Here is a 13,649-nt window from a genome sequence, read left to right on the forward strand (position 1 = left end):
ATCATGGCACCGGATACCGGTACCCATCCCTAGCGTCATGTGATATAAACGTCATGTTTGTTTGGCCCGATGTGGACACGTGTTTCACATCAGGGTTTAATGCGAAGAATTTCTACATGGAGGTGGGAATGAGATGTTTGATTTTTGAAGACCCAAAATAAAACTTGAGAAATCTCTTTCAGTACAGCTGAGCCAAACCAAAGACATCATGGGTCAAACTCGTCCTGTTTATGTTTAGAGAAAGCCAACCACAAAATAAACTCGGGTTTTTCATCCAGACTCATCACAGCTTCATTACTACTGATACAATAAACCTGTTTAAATAAAATCCAGAAATATTTTCCATAGTACAGGTTTTTTTGTTTACTTTCTAAGAAGTTGGACTTCCTGGTGCGTTTGTCATGATTCATTTAAAAACCGACTGCTTGGTGTTTACTAGGAGAGAAGGGGCAGATGTGTTTTACCTGTCCTGTTAATTCCACTGAGCCTGGACCCCCAGGTACAAAAGGAGAGAAAGGTGATATCGGGCTGCCAGGTAAGAACAGCAGCACCTGTGTTAGCCAAGTTAACAGATGAAATGTTAGTTTTTAGTTGTTTGATATAATCCTAGCTGCCACACAATGGAAACCATGATATTTTAAATACATAATAATGTCATAAATAACTCATCTTAACTATCTACCTCTGTGATGTCTGGTTCCAGGCTCAGCTGGTTTTCCTGGATTTAAAGGTGGCAAAGGAGTGAAAGGTCCTGGAGGACAACCTGGTCCACAGGTGAGTGAAGCATCGCCTCAGCGTGTACAGATTTCATCCCCTCATATGGGCTGAACCCAAACCTTCTGGGACCCTCAAACTTTGACTGTTGTCAGTAGATCCTGTAATAATGATTAAGTGTGAGTCAGTTTCACATACTGTTTGAACCTCACTTGTTATCAGGGTTCACTGGGGTTCCCTGGCTACCGGGGGTTCCCAGGACCTCATGGTGACCCAGGCATCATGACGAGGGTGGGGCAGAAGGGTGAGGAGGGATCCTTGGGAGATCCGGGACAACTGGGATCCCAGGGAAGTGATGGACCTCCAGGAGTTCAAGGATCAAAAGGTCTTCAGGGAGCAAAAGGAGACGATGTGAGTAATCACGGTTTTCTTCAGTCTGCCGCAGACTCGAATGTATTTACTCAGTACTGTAAGTAACTGAGGGAGTTTACTTTACTTTGTGTGGATCAGATGTACAAGTCTTGTGCCTCAAGTCTCATTTCTTTTGATTTTGTTTGCAAGGATTCAGACTTGTACATTTTAAAGTTCACCGGCTTTGTATCACCATTTTTAAAGGAATGTTTTTTCTCTGTAAGCCTCTTAACTCTGACAAATGAAAATGTCACGAGAACTGGACTGAAAACCATGAATCCAAATCATCATCACCTGTACAGAGCAGGTCTGGAGAGGAGCAACATGCTGATTTTCAGCCAGTCGTGTTGGAGGTTTGTCAGAATTGATGAAATTATGAGTCCAGAAAAGTACCATCAGGTTTCGATTCACCACAAAATACCATCTGAACCATCTTTATGGCCACAGCTTCATTGTTCAGCACGTCAATGATCCCAAACCACAGCAAGCTGATTCAACACGACATGGATCGGCCTCCCCAGAGCCCGGACCTCAGCATCATTGAAGCAGCGTGGGCTCATCCAGACAGGCAGAAACATCCAAAGATGTGAGAATGTCCTGGAGAAGCCTGGAGAACTATCGGGGCGACCGTGGTTCAGGGGCTTGGGAAGCTCATCTTGTAACCGGTTCGATCCCCAGCTCTGTCTGTCCTGGTCGTTCACCTGCCGCCTGCTGGTGCTGGCCAGAGGGGCCGACGGCGCGATATGGCAGCCTCGCTTCTTAGAGTTCCCACTGCTGAAGAATAAAGGCGGTCATAACAAATATTCACTTTCAAGCTCGTTTCAACTCTACAAACTCAGTTTTTGTCTAATATATTGGAATTTTTTGTATGTTTGCACAATTCAATAAATCTCTGCACGTATTTTCCATTTTCCTGCAAAAACAAGGAAAACAACAGGGAGTGACTCAAGACTTTTGCACAGTACTGCTTTGCTATATATTACAAAATAATGTATCAGTTAACCAACTGAACTGATAATAAGACTGCGTCTGACTATGATTCTCTCCTTGTTCCACATTCACAGATGGATTCATAAAATCATAAAGTTAGATCCCAACTACAACACAGGCGTCCTCCCTGCAGGTTGCATGAGGGAGAATATAGCCTCCACCCTCATCTAGTTTTACTTGAAACACTATTTTATAATAAAACTTTATTCTGACTTAGAGTATGAAAATCATTGGTGTGTAAAGATGGCAGAACCAATAACATTTGTTGTATTTAGGCTGCTAGCTGGCAAAAAGTCTCTTTGTGGTGTGAGGGGAGAGCCCACAGTTTGGTACAAGTCAGTAAATTTGGATTAGTCGTGTGCGTCTTTGATCAGCTAAAACATTTGTTCTAAAATCCGGAGCCTTAACCACAGCGCAGAGCGCAAACACCTGCTGTTTATAACGTTTTTACATTTTATTTATTTAGTGCCGACTCACAGCAACTGTTGCCTCAAAGCACTTTATGTTGTGTTGTTATGTTCAAATTCTACCACTAGATGGAGCCACAGTTAGTGCCTTGTTGATGGCGGCTTTTAGGAAGAAACCATCAAGTTTTAACCGTTTCTGGGGTCAAGTGTGATTCTGTGAAGATGGTTTGTTGTTCTCTCCTTCAGGGACCGCTGGGGCAAAAAGGAGACAGGGGCTTGTGTGGGTCCCCTGGTCCCAGGGGACCAACAGGGCAGATGGGACCTTCAGGACCTCTTGGTATTGGCGAGCCAGGGCCTCCAGGAAGTAAAGGCAACATGGGAGACCATGGAGAGCGAGGACAACCTGGACAAAAAGGTAAATCTGCCCAGGAATAGTCTGAATTTGAGAGGAGGGGGATCAGATGCAAAGCTAACAGTCTGTTTCTTGTTTCAGGTGAAAAAGGTGCACAAGGAAATATGATCGCCTCTCCAGGAGATCCAGGTCAGAAAGGACAGAAAGGTTTATCTGGAGTCTCTGGACCAGAAGGTGAGACAAACAAATGTGTCCATTTATGTTTTAGTGACAAACCCAAAGAGCTTTATATAGAACCAAATCACCACAACTGTTACCTCAAGGTGCTTTGTGTTGGAAGGTAAACACCCTACAGTAATTCAAAGAAAACAGAAAACCCCAACAATCATATGAGCCAATGTATGCCAGCGCTTTGACAACAGTGGGAAGGAAAAAACCCTTAAAAAACAGGAAGTAACTGGGAAAGAAACAGGCACGGAGACACGACAGACTGGGGAGACGAATGAATGAAACACGGGAACGTGAAGGGAGGAAACACAGGGACGAGGAGAAACCAAGGAACCGGGCTCAAGGAACGCTAACACAGAACTTAGAACATACGTCAAGAACGATCTTACAAAGGAGGAAAACGGGATAAAGACATGCTGTGGAAGAGAGACAGAGATCAAAAACCGATATGATTCAGTGCAGAGAGGTCTGTTAACACCCAGTGCATCATGGGAATCCCCGGCAGCCTATGTCTATTGCAGCATAACTAAGGGAGGATCCAGGGTCACCTGGTCCAGCCCTAACTATATGCTTTAGCAAAAAGGAAAGTTTGAAGCCTAATCTTGAAAGTAGAGATAGTGTCTGTCTCCTGAATCCAAACTGGAAGCTGGTTCCACAGAAGAGGGGCCTGAAAACTGAAGGCTCTGCCTCCCATTCTACTTTTAAATACTCTAGGAACAACAAGTAGGCCTGCAGAGCGAGAGCGAAGTGCTCTAATAGGGTGATATGGTACTACAAGGTCATTAAGATAAGATGGGGCCTGATTATTTAAGACCTTGTATGTGAGGAGCAGGATTTTGAATTCTGGATTTAACAGGAAGCCAAAACAGGAGAAATCTGCTCTCTCTTTCTAGTCCCTGTCAGGACTCTTGCTGCAGCATTTTGGATCAGCTGAAGGCTTTTCAGGGAGTTTTTAGGACGTCCTGATAATAATGAATTACAGTCGTCCAGCCTGGAAGTAATAAATGCATGAACTAGTTTTTCAGCGTCACTCTGAGACAGGATATTTCTAACTTTAGAGATGTTGCACAAATGGAAGAACGCAGTCTTACATATTTGTTTAATATGTGCATTGAAGGACATGTCCTAGTCAAAAATGACTCCAAGGTTCCTCACAGTGTTACTGGAGGCCCAGGTAATGCCATCCAGAGTAAGAATCTGGTTAGAGTTAGGTTGGCACGTGGCACTGAAGGAGATAACAGTGGATGAATTAGATGCGTAAATGTGGTTACAGCGTTTCAGAAAGAGCACATCACGCGATTCCACCTGCTGGAGATGCACACTCTGATTCACCTGTCCTCTGCTGGTCTCAGGTGCCGTGGGACCTAAAGGACCAAAAGGAGCTTGTGGTTCAAAGGGAGAAAAGGGAGATAAAGGATTTTCAGTCCAGGGACCTCCAGGCTTCCCAGGGGTCAAAGGTCAGTTCAGGAACAGTTTTTACATGAACTAATCTTGAATTATTGTGAATGTTGAGAATGAACCTCCTTCCTAACCCTAACTCTATGTTTTACAGTTTAGCAAAGAAAAAAACAAAAACCATGATGTCATAGAGTTAGATGCTCTGAGCTCACAGGGTTACAACAACTATCATCATTTTAGTGAACAACTTCTATATTATCTCAGGAGTGAAGGGTTTCCCAGGAGCCCCCGGTCTACCTAGCTTTGGCATTAAAGGACGAGCAGGACCATCAGGACCTCCTGGGATGCCGGGACCAAAGGTAACTCAATCAAACAGAAAGTTGTTATCATAAACAAACATCCTCGGCAAACTGTGTGATCCAAACACAACACAGCTGGTGAGAGATAAAGACAACTCCAGGGCAACAGTGCTAATTGTCACAACACTTTTTTAACAAAACCCATAAAGGTACCAAAAAGTGGTTGTTGTCGTCACCAGTGACCACTGAGACCTCAGGTTGGTTGTTCTCCAAAGTTTTGGCAGTTGGAGGACAAATTAAAAACATAGAGTCAGGGAAACGTTATCTGAAGTGATTTTGTGAGTTTGCCACTAACAGAGAAATGATCCGTCTATAGTTTCAATGGTAGGTTTATTTGAACAGTGAGAGAAGGCAGAAAATGAATTTCAAAAAAGTTACAAGTTAATTTGCATTTTCATGAAGGAAATATTTGGAAGTATTTGAACCCTCTATAAACCAGTAAGATTTCTGGCTCCCAGGTGTATTTTATACACTGGGAACCTCAACTTGTTACCTGTATGAAAGACAGCTGCCCGTAGAAGCAATCAATCTATCCAAACTCTGCAGCGTGGCCAAGACCAAAGAGCTTTCCAAGGATTTCAGGGACAGATTGTGGACCTAGACAAGGCTGGACTGGGCTACAAAACCACCACAAAGCAGCTGAGTTAGAAGGTGACAATACTTGGTGCGATTATTCGCAAATGGAAGAACCATAAAATAACTGCCTCAGTCTCGAGGTCCACGCAACATCTCATCACGTGGAGTTTCAATGATAATTAGAAGCTTGTGGAACCAGCCCAGAACCACCTCGAAGAAAACAGTTGGTAGAAAGGACCGAAATCCTGCAGTGTCTGCAAGGTCGCCCTGCTGGAGAACGCACACACAGGCCTGTTTGAAGCCACTGAATATCTCAGTGATTCAGAGGAGGCGGGTGAAAGCATTGTGGTCAGATGAGAGCAAATTCGAGCTCTTTGGCATCAACTCAACTCTCCGTGTCTGACGGGTCGTTTCTTCGTCACTGGACAAACTTATAAAATCAGCAGGGGTTCAAATATGTTTTCCCTGACGGTACTTCCCATGTTTATGTGCAGGGTGTAACGTGGACCTCAGAGGGTAAAGTTCCCAACATAAAAATCATAAACAGATGATGGGTCAGCAGCTAATCCCCAAACAAACATTCATTTCAAGGCAGACGTGTCACTCATACGTTGTCTTATGTGGGTTATACGCACACCAACACAGTAAGGAAGATTACGTTTAATATGAATTCAGTAAGAATGGTCATTTTGATTTATATCCATTGATGGGAAAACAAGCTAAATCTCACTTGCACTCTGGTGGTCAAGGGCGGTCAGCACAGCCGTGGAGAAGTAACAACACCAGAACTGATGCTACGGTTTAGCAAGGAAGACGGCGTCAGCGTGGAGACTGAACAGAGACCAGTGATTTGAATAAGCAACAGTACTGCTGTCATCGTGTCAGGAAGCTGGTTTTCTGACGTTTGTAATGAACTATTATCTGTCGCGTGTTGGTTTGTTGGGCATTCAGACTAATTCAGCTCACGCTTATTAAGAGCTGATTAAATAACTTCTTTATAAGGTGAATATATCAGAAGAAGATCAGAAGATTATATGAATCATTGTTTGCCAACTGGTTAGAAATGTCATTTACTGGTTTCCTGTCCTGCTGCTCTCTGTGGTCTCAGGGGGAAAAGGGTTTTGGTTTTCCAGGCTCAAGTGGTCAGTCAGGACTTCAGGGAGAAGATGGCTCTGTAGGACCTCCAGGTGACCCTGGACCTCAAGGAATAAATGGAGAGCCAGGACCACCAGGACAAGCTGGTCTGCCAGGATCCAAAGGTAGTTAACCCATGAAGTGATCCAACTTGAACTGGTTAGCAACAAATTATGTTTCACAGCAAGATCAAGAGGAACTGTCTGTAGATGATTCTGTGGTTCTCTAAGAAACGGGAAAATACTCAAATGAATGTCCAGAGCCAGTCATTATGCTGTAGGGTAACCTCCAAAAAAGAAATACAGTCAGTTCATTTACACCTAAACTGAGGTGAAGTATTTCTCAGGTCACAGAGGTCTGTGCGGTGCAGCTGGTCCCATTGGTGCTATTGGAATCTGTATACCTGGACCTCCTGGACCTGATGGAGAGCCAGGACCGACAGGCTTCACTGGATTTCCAGGTATCACATCTGACAGCTAGTCTGGGTAGAGTTGACGTCACCAAACAGAAACAGATCTGCTCTGATACTGTCCTGTCCTTTAGGGTGCCGAGGCCCAAAAGGTTTGAAGGGAGATGCTGGGCGGCCTGGCACAGGAGTGTTGGGGATTCAGGGGCCATCTGGGTCCAAAGGGGATGCTGGAAAACCAGGACCTATAGGAGCGATGGGACCACAAGGTCAGAGAGGTAGTGATGGGGAGCCAGGAAGCCCAGGTGAGGAGGAGGCATAACCTGTGTTGCTCGGTTCTATCTGTGATATGAGTGTTTCTGGATGAGTTCAAACTTTCTGACAGATTCATGGTGCATGTTTCAAGTTTAGTTTAGTGTCTTTTGTCAGTGAAAAGTTTGATGGGAAAAGTAGTTTAAAGATGGACTAAAACTACATTTTTGATCTCCACCTATACCAGAATGCTGGTGACCCGCTGAAGGGTAGGGTTGGATTCAGAAAGCAGACGATGTTCCCTTTACAACGAATCGTTTTAGCCTCACAGTTCAGTTTTCATAGCATCTTTATTTGAGTATGTCCCATTGGTAAAAAACTCTAACCCATGAACCTTGTGCATGTTTAGACTGGTAGTAAAGTTTTTGATTGTTAATATAAATGAAACAATAGTGTAAAGATAGATGTTTGGGCAAATGAAACAATATTGAATAACAATATCAACATATGTTTGTTTTTTAGGGATCAGAGGGGACGTTGGTCCTCCGGGACCACCTGGGATTCCAGGGGATGACGGGAAACCAGGAGAGCCTGGACGACCAGGACCAACAGGTTTCATTTAGCCACCGGCGAGTCGGTTATTTTCACCAAAAGTCTGTCTGTCTGTCTGTCTGACCCTTCTCTGTTGTTCTGCCTCTCAGGCCAGACGGGTGCAAATGGGTTCTGTGGCTCTCAGGGGGCTCCGGGGCCTCGGGGGGACCAAGGAGAAACTGGACCAAAAGGACTTCAGACAAACATTGAGATCTTTGGAGAGCCTGGAGAGAAAGGTTTAGCAGGTAATCTGTTCTGTTCTACTGAGCATCACTCTTTAGTGTTGAAATGTTATTTATGGTGTTACGATCTCTGAGTGGTTAGCTGAGTTTACAACACTAACCTGCAAACACTAACACGAGTACTGCTACAGCTCACTGATTAACACATTTGCTGTATATGATTTCTTTAATTTGTCAGATGATGTGCCTTCATTACACTGAGCTGCCTTCTTCCTTTCTTACTGTCAGGGCTCAGAGGCCTCACTGGTGATAAAGGAGACAAGGGCTTCTCCGGGCCACGAGGCCAAGATGGAACCAAGGGTCGAACTGGGAACTGTGGGCCTCAAGGTGAACTGTCATGTTAGGAAGTTTGTGAGCGTTGCAAACAAAGTGTATTCTCTCTGTAATTCCTTTGTATCTGAAAGAGAGAGGGGTTAGGTTAGGGTTAACCCCGACCCTAACAAGGTGATCTCGAGTTGCCCAAAATGAGCATCCAGTCAATCATCACCAGCTTTAACACTGACTGCTGGAACCACTAAGCCTAAATCTTCTCTTCCAACACTGTGTGGGAGCCCGTGAAGGATATGCACCTCACTCTGTGTTCCAAAAATGGTTTTTAACATGACACTCATGCTGGCATGTTGTCGCTCCCTGTCATGCAGTCTTGAAATGTGAAGCCGTGTCAGACACCAAAGAAAGATTCTTCTGATTCTGCATGACTATCAACAACAACTGTGTGTGTTTATCAGGACTTCCTGGTGACCCTGGTAGAGATGGAAGCAAAGGTCCTCCTGGTAGCTGTGGACCCCGTGGTGACAAAGGAAAAATAGGGGCACCGGGTAACGTCCCCCTGCCTGAGTGAAGAAACATAAACCATCTATTTTTCTGTTGCAGTGTTTCTCAGTTTTAATTAGGAAAGGAGAGGAAAACATGATATTCTCTCTCCAGGTTTGAAGGGTCAGAAAGGTTGTGCTGGACGCTGTGGTCCTCCCGGTGCAGTTGGAAGACAAGGATACGATGGACCTAAAGGGTGTAAAGGAGAACCTAGTCCACCTGGACCAGGATCTAAAGGATATCCAGGAGATAAGGTGCATATAATTTGAAGTTCATATGATATTGGTTATAGTATAAAATATTTTCCTCATAAAGCCGTTTATGATGGCAGTTGTTCTTATCCCAGGTAAGTGCAGGGTTCGCTGCAGTGGTGCTGCCACTGTTCTATCAAAATTTGAAATGTCCTCAGATGTGGAGCTAATTTTTCTCAGAAAGTTTAGGAAAATTAGGGGAAAAAAATCTGGTGATTCTTTGTTTTTACATTCATCAGGTCCCAATCAGCCCAAATATCAAACAGAAATTAAAATTATGCCATGGAAGAGTTCAGGTCTGACGAGGTTGGTCGCGCCACTGCTTCATTAGGCTCGCTGCTTCAGGATCGCAGCGTGTCTGGCCCATTGCTACGAGCCGGTCGGTCCCAGTGCTGGTGGGGGTCGGGCCATGCCAGGGCTGCCCCTTGACACTGATTGTGGTCATAGCTTTTAGAGACGCGACCCATAATTAGACGTTAATTATAGAACTCAAAAACAAATCTGGGGTATTACTCCAAAACCAGCTGAGAGTGGTAATTTATGCTTTTCATCATTAATGTGAAAGTTTTTAATAGTCTGTTTCTGTCATTAAGGTATTCCAACATGTACAAGTTAGCCTGCATGTTAAGCACATAAGCAGGTCATTTACTCTTGAATCCTGAAGACTTACATAAAAAATAAACTTTGGTTTTGTTTGTGTTTCACCTCAGCGGCCTAGAAACTGTACACACACAGAGGAGACAATGAGCAGCTAAAAAACAATCAAGTGTTTTCATATCCAGGATTTTACAGAATTGATTGGCTGATTCTCTTTAGGAAAATCCATACAAAAAGCAAATTATAAGCGATTAAAAAACCCCACCCCTACAAAGCTGACATATTTATGTATTTATCATTGGGATAATACTTGCCAGAGTGAATGATCTGTCCTTTCAGGGAAGTCCAGGATTTCCAGGACCTCCAGGTAGTAAGGGACCACCAGGAAACAATGGATTGTTCGGTCCCCCAGGAGTCAGTGGCCCCTGTGGCCCTATAGGACCCACTGGACTACCTGGTAGCAAAGGTGTGATTCATGGATGGAGAGATACACATAGAAATTCTTGAGTCACTTTTATAATAAAGTGTTCTAAAAGACATACATACATGCATGTATGTCTTTTAGAACACTTTATTAAAAATGCATGCATGCATGCATGCATGCATACATGCATGCATGTATACATGCATACATGCATGCATTACTAAAAGCTACATCAAACCCTGACTGTTTGTTTCAGGTCCTCCTGGGTCCACTGGTGAAAAAGGTTGTGATGGTCCTAAAGGAAAACCTGGCTGTCCAGGTCCCCCTGGCCTCAAAGGTACATCAGCAGTGTTCCAATATACACTTTGCTGTCTGTTTTTTATTGCCTTAAGCCGAAGAACAGACCACTGTGCATGAATTATGTCTTCATATTTAGGTAACACTGGGCCACCTGGAGTTTCTGGCCCATCTGGTCCAAGAGGAAATCAGGGACAGGATGGGATACCTGGACCTCCTGGAGAGAAAGGAGCGATGGGAGGTAGGGGAAATTTTACCCTGCCACCTCCACACAGGCGCCAGACCCAAATGCACAGCAGGTTATTCAAGAAAACGGCGCTTTCACTGAAGCAAAGAATGCAAAACATGAGCGAAACCATGAACAGAAAGCAACACAAAGAAAATAAACATGGAAGAAGACTGGTATCCAATGAGAACACAAGAGGACAAAGACAGAGACAAATGAGAGAGCAGCAAACCCAGAAGGAACCAAATCCACAGGAATGAATAGAAACGATGAACCAAAACACAGGATAGTAAAACACACTCATTACTAGAAAACCCATCAAAAAACAAGAATAAAAAGTTCTACAAATTAATTTGAGAATTGTAGGAAAATAGATGGTGAATAATTTCTTTATTACTATTCCAACCCTTTATAGTTTTGTTAATACTGGCAGTTGTTATATTTGATATAGGCCATCCAGTTAAGGTAAATGTCATGTTGTAGTCTTTATAATCTGATGAGGAAGATTTTATTTCAATTATGGTTGTTTTATTTTTCAGTTTGCCCCCTGACGGATTGAAACCTTAACATGGTCAGGCGGGTTTGCGTGCCTCAGTGACACTAAGAGCTACGTTGGTCAGATTTTAGGGTGGAGACCTGACAAAGTGCATACATGACAAAAAACAGTTATCCAGAGCAGCGTCCCCAACCCGCGGGACACGGAACGGTACGGCCCGTGAGTCGTTTGGTACGGGCCCGCAAGAGTTGAGGCTTTGGTGTGAAATTTATGGTTTTTATCGTTAACTTGGTTTCCCTGGTTCTTTTCCCGTGTTGTAGTCGTGCGTCTTATTTTGAAAGAAATATTTATGCGTTACCATAGCAACCAGAGAGCATTAAAGGGCAGACAGGAGGACGTTACTCTTAGTGTTGTTGGCGCATTTCAGGAGGACGCTGCTAATAAAGTTACACAGTTACACAGTGAATTCACGTTTATTAGTATTTTTACAAAACAGCAGTTTTTGTCTCGTCGTTTTATTTTGTTGTGTTTATCTGCGACACCTTAAAGGCCGGTCCGTGAAAATACTGTCTGACATTAAACCGTCCGTGGTGCAGAAAAGGTTGGACCGATGACCTAGAGCACCCCACAACCACCCCCACCACTTTCCTTCCTCTGTTGCCACCATTTGCCCCCTTTACATTTCTATCTGCCCCCTCATATATGCCCGTCTAGAACCGGCCCTGGAATGAACTTTTAACAAAACCCCCAAAACTCAGAGACCAGAATCCAGGGACCAGACCTCAGAGATAGTAAACAGTCATAGCTTTAATTCTCACAGAATCAAACGCATCAGTTTCGGTGTTACTTCCTAACCTGTTTCTTTTCCCAGCATCTAAGCCTGGACCTCCGGGACGAGATGGAGAGAAAGGTCCACCTGGTGAGTCCTGTCATCAAATCCTGTGTTTAGTGTTCAGTCAGAGCTAAAGAAGAAGAAAAACACGGTGCTGTCTCCTCTGGTCTCTTCAGGGTGTACCGGGGAGAAGGGTCCTCCCGGTCCCCTTGGACCTCCTGGGCCATTTGGTCCAACAGGAAATCCAGGCTGCCCCGGACCTCCTGGACCACCTGGCCCTCCCGGTCTTCCTGGTACGGAAGGAGTCTGCTTTCCAGGAGGCAAGGGTGGAATAGGACCGGCTGGATGTCGAGGACCAAAAGGTGATGAGACACATTAGAAGTCTCGTCAGGGAAATGATTTAGAGGCTACTGTGGGGGATTTAGCATTTTTTTTCTGTGTTTGAGAGTTGCATTTTCTTCAAGTGCGACTAATTAGATGCAGCTATAGTTTCCCACAGTGTGGAGAGACAAACATACTCAGAAGTGCTGGATTTGCAGAGGACTTTCAGGATGTCTGCACTTCCCAGATTACTAAACTTGGTGTAAACAACATCTTCTGTCCTTTTGTAGGTCCACCTGGCTGTAAGGGCCCTCCTGGTCCTCCAGGTCCTGGTTTCAAAGGGGATAAGGGATGTAAAGGAACACCAGGTATCGCAGGAAAACCTGGTTCCAATGGAGACAGTGGTCCAAAAGGCCAGCTGGTCAGTACACAGAAACATTACGGGAAGCAGTTCGTTCAGAATCTGTTTGTCAGCAGTCTAGTGTCCAAATCTGTGTGATGCTAGATACCAAAGGGAGCTCGAGCTGCTTTCATTTGGGCTAAAATCAGGTGATACAAACTGTGAGAATCAGTAAAAACGTTATAATCACCACAAACATGAGTACCTGGGTTCACTCAGCATTTAACCTTGACATTCATTTTTAGCACTCAAGATCCAAATTGACCTTAAAAACATTCAAGAAACCACAGAGAGAGCTGTACGACACATTTTTAACATTTTTTCAATGTAATGTCCTCTGGCATCCCCATGACGTCGTAAAGTTTCACAAAATCACATGCTGCATGAATACAGTTTAACATCTGTGTTAAAGCTGTTTTTAAAGCTTATAGCCAGGCCAAAGGTTTCAGCCAGTTCTGTTCCAATCATCTGGGTACAGGTAATAACTAGGGGTGCAACAATACTCGTATTGATATTGAACCGATCGATACAGTGCTTTCGGTTCGATGCGCGATTCGAACAATACAAAATTTTAAATTTATTTTATCAACTTTTCTTCTGACGATGCTGTCTGTGTTGAGAGCTCAGTGGATCTGCGTTCGACTACTCCGCCTAGGCTGCACTGTCGAGCGCAGATCCACTGAGCGCAGCACAAGCTAGCAAGACAGAAACTAAGCTCGTTGCAACATGGCAAACTGAACCTCCCCCACCCTCATTCAGATCTGGCATTTGGAACTATTTTGGTCTTCATGTGACATGAAGACCAAAGGTGGTGGTATGCCGGATGTGCCACGCAATGCTCAATTACATGGTGGGAGCTAGTGTGTTAGCGCAGTTAGCTCGTTAACGTGTTGGCCGTCCAGCCCCATGCACGGGGCGATCCGCGGTAGCTC

The 13,649-nt window shown here is 44.3% G+C and overlaps 1 protein-coding gene across 4 annotated transcripts in view; it reads left to right on the forward strand.

Annotated features, from left to right (window-relative positions):
- col4a3 (collagen, type IV, alpha 3) overlaps positions 1-13,649 on the forward strand; it is a 44,790-nt gene that overhangs the window by 20,806 nt on the left and 10,335 nt on the right. For all 4 annotated transcript variants that reach the window (XM_005737493.1, XM_005737492.2, XM_005737491.1 and 1 more), the window contains exons 24-44: positions 440-535; positions 704-774; positions 937-1,125; positions 2,769-2,937; positions 3,016-3,108; positions 4,455-4,559; positions 4,765-4,859; positions 6,544-6,694; positions 6,916-7,029; positions 7,113-7,280; positions 7,750-7,839; positions 7,929-8,063; positions 8,289-8,387; positions 8,789-8,878; positions 8,988-9,127; positions 10,061-10,187; positions 10,402-10,482; positions 10,582-10,683; positions 12,036-12,083; positions 12,173-12,358; positions 12,608-12,738. In XM_005737493.1, coding sequence (XP_005737550.1) covers positions 440-535; positions 704-774; positions 937-1,125; positions 2,769-2,937; positions 3,016-3,108; positions 4,455-4,559; positions 4,765-4,859; positions 6,544-6,694; positions 6,916-7,029; positions 7,113-7,280; positions 7,750-7,839; positions 7,929-8,063; positions 8,289-8,387; positions 8,789-8,878; positions 8,988-9,127; positions 10,061-10,187; positions 10,402-10,482; positions 10,582-10,683; positions 12,036-12,083; positions 12,173-12,358; positions 12,608-12,738 — 2,480 coding nt within the window. The remainder of the gene's footprint in view (positions 1-439; positions 536-703; positions 775-936; positions 1,126-2,768; positions 2,938-3,015; positions 3,109-4,454; positions 4,560-4,764; positions 4,860-6,543; positions 6,695-6,915; positions 7,030-7,112; positions 7,281-7,749; positions 7,840-7,928; positions 8,064-8,288; positions 8,388-8,788; positions 8,879-8,987; positions 9,128-10,060; positions 10,188-10,401; positions 10,483-10,581; positions 10,684-12,035; positions 12,084-12,172; positions 12,359-12,607; positions 12,739-13,649) is intronic.

This window comes from Pundamilia nyererei, unplaced genomic scaffold (assembly GCF_000239375.1).
Source record: "Pundamilia nyererei isolate P.nyererei 1_Seehausen unplaced genomic scaffold, PunNye1.0 scaffold00076, whole genome shotgun sequence".
Taxonomy (NCBI): Eukaryota; Metazoa; Chordata; class Actinopteri; order Cichliformes; family Cichlidae; genus Pundamilia; species Pundamilia nyererei.